The sequence below is a fragment of the Felis catus genome, chromosome A2, assembly GCF_018350175.1.
Source record: "Felis catus isolate Fca126 chromosome A2, F.catus_Fca126_mat1.0, whole genome shotgun sequence".
NCBI lineage: Eukaryota > Metazoa > Chordata > Mammalia > Carnivora > Felidae > Felis > Felis catus.
Genome location: NC_058369.1, coordinates 105,486,423 through 105,499,865, shown reverse-complemented (window position 1 = coordinate 105,499,865; position 13,443 = coordinate 105,486,423). Strand labels below are relative to the sequence as shown.

At 36.7% G+C, this 13,443-nt stretch overlaps 1 protein-coding gene across 6 annotated transcripts in view; it reads left to right on the top strand.

Annotated features, from left to right (window-relative positions):
- The window catches only part of VWDE (von Willebrand factor D and EGF domains), a 111,554-nt gene extending 99,116 nt beyond the window's left edge, over positions 1-12,438 (top strand). For 4 of the 6 annotated variants that reach the window (XM_023250403.2, XM_045052428.1, XM_045052429.1 and 1 more), the window contains 6 exons: positions 569-664; positions 4,046-4,141; positions 4,246-4,341; positions 5,550-5,645; positions 8,163-8,266; positions 12,140-12,438. In XM_023250403.2, the coding sequence (XP_023106171.2) occupies positions 569-664; positions 4,046-4,141; positions 4,246-4,341; positions 5,550-5,645; positions 8,163-8,266; positions 12,140-12,154 (503 nt within the window). In that variant the 3' untranslated portion in view covers positions 12,155-12,438. The remainder of the gene's footprint in view (positions 1-568; positions 665-4,045; positions 4,142-4,245; positions 4,342-5,549; positions 5,646-8,162; positions 8,267-12,139) is intronic. The other 2 variants (XM_023250401.2, XM_023250402.2) reach the window with 2 other exon arrangements.
- The last annotated feature ends 1,005 nt before the right edge of the window (positions 12,439-13,443 follow it).

The window sequence follows — 13,443 nt, the reverse complement described above, 5'->3', positions numbered from 1 at the left end:
TGCACAGTTCCTTGGAAGCAGAGAAGACAGAAATTCATTCTGGCAAGTGCAGTTTGGAAGAAGATATAATTGAGGTAGACTTTGGAGAATGGTAAAGTCTGAGTTGGAAAATGGAATTAGGGGTACCTCTCAAAGGGGAACAAAGGTAAAGAAGCTAAGCAGAATGCTTTTAAGTGTGCTAGGACTTGAGCACAGTGTTCCTATTTGAATTGAGATGGCCTAAAGAAGTGTATTTGAGTGGATTACAGACTGTCCAGTTAGTGCTGCTGAAATGTCTTCTAATTTCCCATCATTGTTTTCAGCTTGCAGAGGGCATTCTGAATTCTAATCATAACCTCCATATTCTTAGCTTGGTATTGTTTGTAAACTTAATGAACAGACTTTCAAAGCTATTATCCACTTATTTTATTCCTCTTATGTTTGGCAAAGTCAAATTAATTATAGGTTATGGCTTTTCCTTGCAGTAAAAATAAAATATTTCATTAGGCACCATTTTGTACTTCAGTGCAGCTTTCATTTTTTAAATAATAAAACTTTTATGGTCTCTCTTCCCCCTGCTGTTCATTAGCTTTGTGTGACCCTGTTTGCCTCAATGGTGGTTCCTGTGATAAGCCAAACACTTGCTTCTGTCCAAATGGATTCTTTGGTGCGCAGTGTCAGAATGGTAATTATTCTTTCTTTATGAATACAAAGAGAAAGGCATAAACAGAACTCTGAGTAAACACAAGACAAGTCTCAAAGGGGACAGTGCTATTTTTTTCTCTCTTTCTTGTGATGTTACAGTTGTGGCTGCTTAATGACCAGATCCTGAAAATGTATGAGTTATTATATAAAATATTTATATTTGGGGTGCCTGGGTGTCTCAGTCGGTTGAGCATCCAACTTCAGCTCAGGTCATGACCTCACAGCTTGTGAGTTCGAGCCCCGTGTCAGGCTCTGTGCTGACAGCTCAGAGCCTGGAGCCTGCTTCAGAATCTGTGCCTCCCTCTCCCTCTGCCCCAACCCACTCGCATTCTGTCTCTGTCTCTTTCAAAAATAAATAAACATTTAAAAAATTTTAAATAAAATACTTATATTTATTCACTATACATTAGGCTCCCAATTTTGGCACTTGTCCATGCAGTTTTGTAGGATCAAGGTGTGAACCAAATAAGCAAAATTCTCTTGGAGTCTATTGCGTGCAATGGTGTCATTTTTTCTGCCCTCACAGCAAAAATGTTTGATTTATGGTCCACTAATGCCCACTATTACCTCATGATCTCTCAACATTAGTTTTATTAAACACTTGTGAAAAGTTAGCTATGCACAGCATTGGGCAAGGTGATATCAGGTCATACAGATGCATCGTTTCCCCCCTTCGTGGCCTGCTATTTCAATACTTTCGCTGATATAGAAATGTGATGGATTTTTTCAGAATAATGAGCATGTCCTGAGGCTGACAGTGTAGGTATGAGTTAATGTCAATAAATGAAATTTAAAATGTATTTTCCACATCTTCGTATCTTTGAACTTTTGCAAAATGCAGAATAGATTTTTTAGTAAAACGTGTCAGAGGCTGTCCTAATTTAATTCCTAAAACATTCTTTTTTGGGCATGTTATACTTTGAAGTGATTTAATTTCTTTTATTTGGAGGTTGACTGGGATTCTTAGGTTGCAGACGAGGTAGAGAACAAACTACCACTGAAGTACAGGCGTAGCAAATGAGTTCCTCTAGTTAAGATTTCCTTCAAGGAACCACTTTGTGAAATGGGAAGATGTAAAAACCACGTTAAAGCAAACCTTGAAAACCAAGTGACTATGTCTAACCCCATATTTCTGAGTTACAGGTATAGTTTTGACTCAGAATTTAAGAGGGATATAAAAGCTGATATCTCTCATGCTCCTTGCAGTAGATGTAAGATATAGTGAGAAAATGTCTCTAAAACTTATGTGCCAGCAGTATTACTGAGAAAGGAGGAAATCTCTAAATTATTAAGTATTGAACTAAAAAGTATCTGTTGAACATATGTTAAAAGGTTTTGGAATTAGCTAGCCTCTAAAACCTCCTAGCTGGCATGGATTTTGAAATCAAAGTCTCCAGCATCATACTTCCTGACTTTTTAGATTTGAACCACACAGTTGCCATAAGGAGCGAGACGTACATACTGTAAGTGCATGGCTGGCTACCATGAATAATAGTACAATTGTTTTTAAGAAATGCTACAGGAGATGCAGAAGAAATTAAAAAATATTAGCTTTATTCTTATCAGATCACATCCTCTCATGAGCCTCTGTGAGCCCAAATGGTGGAAAGGGAAAATGGTATACACATTCAAAGGCACTGAATAAAAATAGGCAGAAAATGGATAAAGTATTTATCCACACAAGATATTGTGTGTTCTATAGGATTTCAAATGAGGAAGATAAAAATTGAACTAGAGACATAACGAAAGAGTTAAACTACTCCATTCATAATCAAGGCTTATAATGTGTCACTGGAGAGTTGTTTAAATACATTTTATATCCTTCAAATCCTTGAATGTCATGAGTCCATTCCACATGGTAGGTGAGGCTAGATTACTTAGCTCCCTTTGGAGTCTCATGGAATATCTGTGTGAGGCCTAGAGAATATATAGGTATATATGTAGGTGGATTTTCTCCTAAACTTCCTTTTCCTAAAATGGGACTAGATGTGGAGAAGATCAAACCTTTATATTAATATATAATCTCTTTATATTACTTTATTTACATATGTTTTGTTGTGTAAATGTAGTATTTATCTCTACACTCAAGTTTTGTGGTATGGATGAGTATTGATTATAGCAAGGTTACCCATTATATATTGGTTTTTTATTTTTGTTTTAGTTTTAAATTTCTAACCATAAGTATTTCCTACTGTTTTTGCAATAGAACAAATACATTTTTTTCTAATACTAGAAATAATCGTAAGTTGTATTAAGACTAGGAAGCAGAAAATGTACTTTTTATAAAAAGTACCAAATAAACACCAGAGAAAGTAGACTGAAGCATTAATCAGAAAAGGTTCAAACTAAAAGAGTGGAAATTATCCATTTGCTAAAATCATTCAGTTATTTTGTTTTTATATATAAAATACTAAATTATTTTCAGTTTTGAATCCATTTGAAATTAGTTGATTTCTTTTCTTAGACTGGAAATAAAGTAGCTCTTAAAGATGGATCTAATTCAAAACTGGGAATTAGTCTACGATAGCCTTGTTACCAAAATCAGTTAATTTGACATTTGTTTTTAAAATACAAACTAAAATCCACTTAATTATCATTTATAGAAAAAAATAAATTTCTATTTAGGCAGGTTTGCCTATGTATTATTATTTTAAATAAAGGCATTTATTGTCATATCTGCAAGAAACATGAAGCAATGTAAATCTTCTCATAAAAGATGATAAATATTAACTTCTGAATTCCATGAAGCAGAAGCATATACATAGAAGATACTAGTACAATGTAGTCAAGGTTATCTGATAAATATTCCTAACAAAGCCAGGGACTTATTGTTAAAAGGATTTTTCACTAAGTTTTTTAGGAGTAAGTCACATACTAAGCTCTGCCTTTATGACCTCAGTTAGGTATTCAAAAGTCAACTAAAAATTATTTTCTAAAAATCATATGATATATTGTTGGGATTTTTCTATTTTCCACAGGAATAGGTGCATTTCTTATTTTGAGCTAGGTTATAACTCACTTTCTTGGTTCTGCCTGGATCATTTTACTCTTACTTCTAAGAAAGGTGAATCATAAGATAAGGTTTGTGATTTAAGCACTATAATATCAACGATGCCATTTGTTATGAATACTTCATCAATACCTTTCAAATTGTGCTAATCCACTAGCTGCTTAAAGCTATAAGCATTGGATTTTTATGATTTAGAAAGGATAGTGTTAATGACTTGCAGATGTGATCTTTTATTTTAATAGCACATTTCTCTGCTTTATGGCCCCATAGATAACAAGCACATGATGCAATATGTAATATATAATAATTGAATATGGAGTATTCTCAGATTGCTGCCATGTGTTCTTTTAGCTATCTGTCACCCTCCCTGTAAGAATGGTGGCCGCTGCATGAGAAATAATGTGTGCACCTGTCGTGAAGGATACACTGGTAGGAGATGCCAAAAAAGTAAGATACCACTAAATGTGTTTTTTGACTACAGGTAAAGCAAACACATTAAATAGCTAAACTATTGCCATTTGAGGGCTGATATTTCATGCTTTTACCTTAAGGTATCTGTGATCCCATGTGCATGAATGGAGGAAAATGTGTAGGACCAAACATTTGCTCTTGTCCTTCTGGTTGGAGAGGGAAACAATGCAACACACGTAAGAAGAATACTCTTAAAAAAATTTTTTATGTTTATTTGCTTTAAACGTTAAAGAGAGAGACAGAGTATAAGTGGGGAGAGGTGCAGAGAGAGAGGGAGACATAGAATCTGAAGTAGGCTCCAGGCTCTGAGCTGTCAGCACAGACCCCAAAGCGGAACCCAAACTTCACAAACCCGTGAGATCATGACCTGAGCCGAAGTCGGACACTTAACCATCTGAGTCACCCAGGAGCCCCAAGAGGAATACTCTTAAATGCTACATCCACATGAGAACATCAAGCAGAATTTACTACACAGGGCATTTTCTTTGTTTTGTTTTGTTTTTATTTTTGATTCTTTGTTCCTACTTTAGGGGATTTTTTTGTGAACTGGAGTGAAATGCCAACTGCTCTGAATTCATTTCTTCAGGCTAGCAGAGAAAGAGGATATGCTGTATTTTCCAGTCTGTCCACTGTGATTGCCACGATAAATGACAAGTTCTTTAAGTCCTGTCTCCCTCTCTAAGGAAGGGTCAGGGGAAGGTGTAAAAAATTCCTGATTCTGGGGCACCTGGGTGGCTGGGTTGAGCATCCAGCTTTGACTGAGGTCATGATCTCACGGTTTGTGAGTTCGAGCCCTACCTCGAGCTCTCCACTGTCAGCACAGAGCCCACTTCAGATCTTCTGTTCCCCTCTCTCTCTCTGCCCCTCCCCCACTCACGTGCACTCTCTCTTAAAAATAAAAATAAATCGTTAAAAAGAAAATTACAGATTCCATGACTGCATCTCAGACCAACCAATTCAGAACCTTCCAAGGTGGGTCACACTACTTTCAACTCTGGCTAGTTTTAGAGTTGATAACAGCTCTCCTCATTCAAACGTTTCACTTTTTCCCCTTTTTATAAATTACTCTATAAAATTAGCAGCTATTATCATGTGCTCGTCAAGGTGAAAAATAAGACGTAACACCAATGTCCCACAAATTGAGGAAAAGTTAAATCACGATGCATTCGATCAGTGGAACATTATACAACCATTAAAATCACCTTATTCAAGAATCAGCAGTGACATTGGAAAATGTTCTTGATAAAATGTTAAGGGAAAAGCTCCTTTAAGTCATTAACTTTTAACTGTTTCTCTTTTTTTTCTTCAGTGAAATTTTTTGTGGTTTATGTGAGTACTTGACTGGCAAATTAAACTGTTAACTTGTTTGTATTTCTATTTGCAGCTATCTGCTTTCAGAAATGTAAAAATGGTGGTGAATGTATAGCTCCCAGTATATGCCACTGTCCTACCGCATGGGAAGGAGTGCAGTGTCAAATACGTAAGCCTACAAAATTTGTTTTTTACTCTATGTTCTGAACCTGAATCTGTTTCAGTTATTAAACAAAGTGTAATGTGAGGAGAAATCATAGAGAAAAAAAAATCCCATAATGCTTATGCATTAAAAAAAAAGGGTTTTGGAAATAAAAGGAAATCTTCATTCATTGTTATATCCATTTAAAAAAAGAAAATTTGGTAAAATATGTTAATATTTTGTGTGACACAGATAACTCCAAATTATGGTTTCTGGGCTGCCTTGGAAGTTCTCTCAGGTGTGAAGAAGGTTTTTAGCATAAACTTTAAATATTTTTTCAGATTATGAGAAAGATACATACCACTCATGAAAATCATGGAAACTATGAAAAAGTTCCAAAAACTAAATTGTCCCACATTCTACCATCCAAAAGAAATTCCTGTTGTGATTTTAGTATTTTAATATATTTCCCTTTTGTTTTAGTTAAAAATTTTACATTCATGGGACCTCAGGGTATTGAGGAAGATCAATGATCTAATATTGAAATTTATGAAAACTTGAAATAACATGTTAAAATATTAACAAAGATTAGCTTCATGAGAAAAACTAGAAGTCTCTCCCTCCAAATATTTTCAATTGATCAATAATTATATCCTCTTAAAACTGGTGATCCAAGTGTATTGTAAACTGAAATTATACAGTTGCAAAATGACCATGTGTTTTTACAAAAAATACCTGCCCTGCTTTTTGATGTCTTATGAACCACACTTGTTTCCATATATCACAGATTTCACATATAATTTTCATGACTTTTAGAGTGTATTTTATTAGTAAGTGCTATTACAATTTATACATTTTTCATCTTAGGAAAATATTATCAAAGAATTCACTTCTAGTACTTAAGAAATATGTGCTCAAAAATCACTAATTCTCATTGGGAGTTATATGCGATAAAATGGTAGAAAAAAGAGCCATCACCCTTAATTTGGGCTGCTTATTCTGGAGAGAGGTCTTTGTGGACCATGAAAGAGAACGATGAGATATTAGAAGCACGTTAATGTGGAAACGTGCTCCAGTAAGTGTGGATTGAGGTACTCTGAGTACAGCCTGAAGATGTGCACTTTATTTTTGCACCTTGCAGCACTTCTGTGTGAATTTTTCAAAGTCCCTTTCCTCAAAATACTTAATTTCCAACTTCCAGAAACTATATATTGACATTATTTGACCAAGATGCCTGACTGCCGTCTGCTGGAGAGCTAGTGTAACAAATATGCAAATCTATGATGTCTGTGGTGTGAAAAGTACTCCCTCAGCTGTGGGGCTTTGTGTATTGCACAGCCTGCCCAGCTACACATGGCATCACTGATAAAAACGTAATCTTTGAATGCTGCACTTCCACCAAAGAGAATATTGTTCTTGAATTTTGCAAGCTTTCAATATGAACTCTGGAAGCAGATACCTCTCTCATGAAAAATAACTGTATTGTATGTAATTTTATATTATACATATTTTCACTTACTATGACTTAAAAGCATTTTCTGTGTCCTTCAACACATAACTTTGAACGAAGTATTATATAATCTATGCCACTGTATGTATATCTATTCTATATATATAATATATAGATAGATATATAATTCACTTGACTTTTTCCCTTATGTTGAACATTGTAGTCATTTACAAGTTATTACTATAATAAGCATTTTCTTTCTATAAGTAGGTAGGTATATAGATGATAACATAGGTGGATATATTAGGTAGATAATAGATAACTAGACTGATATTGAATTATATTGAGATAGATATAGGTATTTTTAAATTTCATGAGGAGAGATTCTGAGGAAGAAATTGCTGGTGTAAAAATCTTTAGGAAGTTTCTAATACAGTTGTTTCACATTAAACTTGCAATGATAGCATATTAAATTGTCAGTTTTCTATACACTGGCCAGTACTGCATTGTGTCTTTTAAATCTTTGCTAAATTATTAAGCAAATTATGAATGCTTATATTACTGATTTGAATCTCCTCTCTAAAGAAAACAAAAACATGTAGCCACTGTTTAAAAGGTAACCGTGGGGCGCCTGGGTGGCGCAGTCGATTAAGCGTCCGACTTCAGCCAGGTCGCGATCTCGCGGTCCGGGAGTTCGAGCCCCGCGTCAGGCTCTGGGCTGATGGCTCAGAGCCTGGAGCCTGTTTCCGATTCTGTGTCTCCCTCTCTCTTTGCCCCTCCCCCGTTCATGCTCTGTCTCTCTCTGTCCTATAAATAAATAAACGTTGAAAAAAAAAATTTAAAAGGTAGCCGATGAAAATTTTGTTTGCTTTAATAATATCTTTATAGAATTGTGAAGCTGTTGTGTTGAGTTTTGGGTGTTTTGTTTTTTGATGTGTGTGAGTATGTGTGTCTGTGTGTTTTGGCTGCACAAGAATGGGAGTACCATTGGTCATTCATAAAATCTTAATGACCATGCTTCAGACCACCAGAAGAGAATATGTCACAAGCATTTGTGTCAAAGAATGGTCATTGTAGTTTTTTTTATATTCCAGCAATTTGCAAACAAAAGTGTCTTTATGGAGGCAGATGTGTATTTCCTAATGTGTGTTCTTGTCGCAATGGATATTCTGGACCCAAATGTGAAAAGAAAGTACAGGTATTTTAAATTTTAAATGGAAAATAAATATTAGATATTGCTATCTGCTATCTACTCAGATATTTTGCTTAGCAATTGACATCTATGTGTTATTGTTTGATTTTCATTGATTTCCAAATAAAAAACATGCAGAGATTTACTATTTGCCTCTGAAACTAAAAACAGTATCGTTTTTGTGTCATTGTAGAGTTACCTTATTATTCAAAATTCTGATGTTCACTTAAAGGATTTCAATGTGTAGATATGACTTTCAAGTGTAATACTATTCTATTTTATGGCACTGGAACTGAAAGAGGATAATATTCCTCAAAATGGACTTAAGACACCACAAATATTTTTTTATATATAATTTATTGTCAAATTGGTTCCATACAACACCCAGTGCTCATCCGAACAGGTGCCCTCCTCAATGCCCATCACCCACTTTCCCCTCCCCCCCACCCCCATCAACCCTCAGTTTGTTCTCAGTATTTAAGAGTCTCTTATGGTTTGCCTCCTTCCCTCTCTGTAACTTGTTTTTTTTCCCCCTTCCCTTCCCCCCTGATCTTCTGTTAAGTTTCTCAGGATCTACATATGAGGGAAAACATATGGTATCTGTCTTTCTCTGTGTGACTTATTTCACTTAGCATAACACTCTCCGGCTCCATCCACGTTGCTACAAAGGGCCATATTTCATTCTTTCTCATTGCCAAGTAGTATTCCATTGTATATATAAACCATATCTTCTTTATCCATTCGTCAGTTGATGGACATTTAGGCTCTTGCCATAATTTGGCTATTGTTGAGAGTGCTGTTATAAACATTGGGGTACAAGTGCCCCTACGCAACAGCACTCCTGTATCCCTTGAGTAAATTCCTAGCAGTGCTATTGCTGGGTCATAGGGTAGATCTATTTTTAATTTTTTGAGGAACCTCCACACAGTTTTCCAGAGCGGCTGCACCAGTTTGCATTCCCACCAACAGTGCAAGAGGGTTCCCGTTTCTCCACATCCTTTCCAGCATCTCTAGTCTCCTGATTTGTTCATTTTGGCCACTCTGACTGGCATGAGGTGGTATCTGAGTGTGGTTTTGATTTTTATTTCCCTGATGAGGAGCGACGTTGAGCATCTTTTCATGTGCCTGTTGGCCATCTGGATGTCTTCTTTAGGAAAGAAGACACCACAAATATTTGACACCACAGTATTTGACACCACAAATTTTGGTCAAATACTAGATAAAAAGACTACCCTCACCCCTCCCTCCAGTTTATTTAAATCCACCACTTTTAAATCCACTGCTTCACTGATTTGAGGATGTATGTGCCAAAAAAGCCTTATCTGTCCTCACTCTTTTCCTAGATAGTAGTTCTTGCTCTTTATTTGCTCCCTGTTAAAATCTGTTTCAGGGAAAGCAATAAAAAACTCTTCATATCATTAGGATTAGGATTTATTTTTACTTAAGAAATCAAGAAAGCAAAGGAAAAATAGACACTTTCACTTTCCTGAAATTGCCCCACACTTCGTTAGAAGGCTAGTGCTACATAAACATCTTTTTTAAAAGTTTCTGTGATCAAATCTGTGCTAAGATTAAACTGTATTTTATTTTGTCTCCAATCTTAAATTTCTAAATATCAAAAGCCAAGGAATTTTTCAGTCCTAATTCCTACATGTACAAGGGTAGTGCTAATCTCTCTCTTTTGCTCTCTCTCTCTCTCTCTCTCTCCCTCTCTCTCACACACACACACACACACACATACGCACAAATGCAGCAGAGCTCTCAAAAATCTCTTAATGTTAATCTGTATTAGGTTTTTGTTTAATGTTTATTTATTTATTTTGAGAAAAAGAGAGGCAGAGAGAGAGAGGGAAAGAGAGAATCCTAAGCAGACTCCACGCTGTCAGCACAGTCCCGACGTGGGGCCAAAATCCAGAGCCAGATGCTTAACCGACTGAGCCACCCAGGCGCCCCTAATCTGTATTGGTTTTAATTTTAAAAGCAATTATATGCTATTTAGCACTTCAGAAAGCCCAAGGGTTGTGAGTATCAGAGTATCCTGGAGTACTGTAATTTGAAAAATGATAAGGAATTTTCTTTTTGAAGCGTGATACTGGATCAGTCTAGCTTAGAGGCAAAGTGGACGTGCACATGTGTTTCTCCTTGCACTGGTATCCATCCTGGTTGGATATGGCCTCCATTTTGAAAACACAAACAAAAACAAGTTCATAACAGTACTGTGGTTTGAAAGCCAGAAAACAAAAGCTATTGAGTGCCTGTTTGATCAGCTATTGTTGAGAACAATAAAAACAATAAAAATGTGAATTCCCTGGTTCAAAGGGAGCTTTTACACATGTATTATTTCATTTTATTTGAGATTTTTATGGCACAGAAAGTTCCATGAGCTCAAAAGCTTTCAACTCCACTTTGACATACTAAATTAGGTGATTTCTCTGTAATCTATTTTAATCTATTTCTTTACTACCTGAATCCTTCCTCAGATAATCTTCATCTCCTCTAATGGGGACGCTTCTCAGACTGCACCTGGAGCCATTTTAAGGAAGGAAAGAACAGAGTCATGGAGAAGGAATAGGAAAATAAAATGAGACTAGCTCAGGGACCACATGTCCTGAATACTATAACCTGTTCGTCCAAATTCTTGACTTCAATTCTCACTTGAGCTTTATTCAGTTGTTCATTGGTGTCATTGCTTTTATTTATTTATTTATTTACTTCCTTACTTATTTATTTTTCCTTGGGCTCCAAAACATAGGGTAAAAAACAAATTTTTAGGCAGGAAAAAAAATAATAAAACAACTACCGTTTTAGGTATTCAGAACCCTCCCTGGCTCCTCCCAGCTCCCTTCAGGCCTACCTTCCTGGCCCTTCTTCAAGCATCCTGAGGTAGTGAGGGGAAAAAAGAAATGGAAGATAGTGATTAGGTTGGGTTGCTAGAATTTCAATGAAAACAACAGCAGAGAATTACTAGCCAGAAACAAAGAATACAAAGAAAGGAGAAATGGGCAAAAGTGGTGCTAAGGAGGGGTAGGTGGCTTTGAGAGGCCTCAGAATGTGCTGCCCAGCTGCTAATTACATTTAGCATTGGACCTGCCACTTGTTCACTCTGTGACCTTCAGCAAGATATTGAACCCCTCTAAGTCTCAGCTTCTTCATCTGTCATATGGTGCTAATAACACCTAATCATAGGGTTGTTAAAGGACTAACTATGTTCACATATGTGCCTGGTGTGTAGAAAACACTATGTCAGTTTGTTACTGGTTATTACATTGAATAGAGGAATAGAGAGCCATGGAGAAGGAAAAGGATGAGGAAAAAGACTGGAGAGAAATATTGCAACGCATTGAAAACAGTCTTTTCCTGAAGGGTATCAGGAAAAAACGTGCTTGGTTTTATTGAGCAGGGATGTTTCTTGAATGTAATTTTTCTTCAAGGTGGAGTCAAGTAATATCCAAGCTCCATTTAGTCACAACTATTTTGATACTTAAATATAATCTGGGCGCACCTGGGTGGCTCAGTCGGTTAAATGTCCAACTTCGGCTCAGGTCATAATCTCACGGTTCGTGGGTTTGAGCCCTGTGTCAGGCTCTGTGCTGACAGCTCAGAGCTTGGAGCCTGCTCTGGATTGTGTGTCTCCCTCTCTGCCCCTCCCCTGCTTGTGCTCTTTCTCTTTCTCAAAAATAAATAAACATTAAAAGAATTAAATAAATAAGATCTGGATTAGACCTCAGTTTTATGAAAGCAGTATTTGGTCTCTAGTAGCAAATGTAGAACCAAAAGCTTTATGTATCACGTCAGAGAGGAAGAGGTAGCAAACAATGAATAAGGGTCAAGTGGTTTTCCTGTATTCATTGAAACTTGGTTTCCCACTTCTTACTACAGACAAAACGCCATTAATATCAAGTATATCACAAGCCTGTCTTAAGAATGGAAATTTTATTCAGAAAAAGTTGAAGATAACTACTTGAAGTTTATTTGAACATCATTTTTAAAATTATTTTGAAGACTGAAGAAACTAATCAAATGTAGAATGCTGTTATCTGGTCATTGTTAGAGAAAAGCAAAGAAGAAATCCAGGTCATTTGAATTGACTTTGAAATGTGATTTGATATTGACGTATTGAGATGATGCATCCGATATTCAAGACATTCACATTATCTAATAAACTGAATATCTCCCAATTCTTACTGTGATGGTTGGTGTCTTTATCATTAGGGATCAGTCAGCATAACAGAAACCATGTGATGTACCCAGATATAAAGTATTTAAAGCAGAATTAGGAAATCTCAGGATTGTTGGAAGGGTTGGGGGTAAGGGTGGGGACAGGAGGAGGTAGAGGTCGGGAAAGCAACTGCTGAAGGTCAGAGAGGTTGTTCTTGAAGATGTTAGCCTAAAGCACCAAGCAGATTTCAGCTTTCTTGGAGCTGCTGCAATACTTGACAATCTTCAGAAACTCCACTGACTGTCTCAAGCTGTCATTACAGAAAATTTGCTGGGAAGCCACTGTGAATCTTTTATCTATCCAAATATCTAGCTGCAAACACCTCTGAAAAAAGTGACTTCCCACTTCCATCTTCTCTCTCTCTGGAAAGCTTTTCTCGCTGGCAAACCCTAACCCAGAAACACACAGAGAAGGGGGTTCTGGAAAATGTAGTCCTAGCCTTAGAAGTAACTGACAGTAGTACCAGGGAGACAACAGTGAGCTAACAAAAGATATACCCTGCATCTTGTGGCTTTGGACCATAGTCCAGAGATCAAGCCATCATTCTTCTGTGATAAAAACACCATATTTAGTTTTGCCTATTTTCCGCCTCCAGTCTTTCTACTTCTCTGACCTGTACCATTTCTGGACAAGTTGAAAGGAATAATGAAATTCTGGTTTTAGAAGATTTACTTGCTCATTGTGTTTAGATGTAAAAAGGACATGAAGATGTCTGTTTCACTTTCCATTCTTTTGGTACCATGATCTATGTGGGTGTAGAAGCAAGAGACAAAAGATCACAAAATCAAGTCTTTCTATAAATAATGAAAGAGGGGTCCCTGGGTGGCTCAGTCAATCAAGCCTCCAACTTCAGCTCAGATCATGATCTCACGGTTCATGGGTTCGAGCCCTACGCCAGGCTCTGTGCTGACAGCTCAGAGCCTGGAGCCTGGTTCAGATTCTGTCTCCCCCTCTCTCTGCCCCT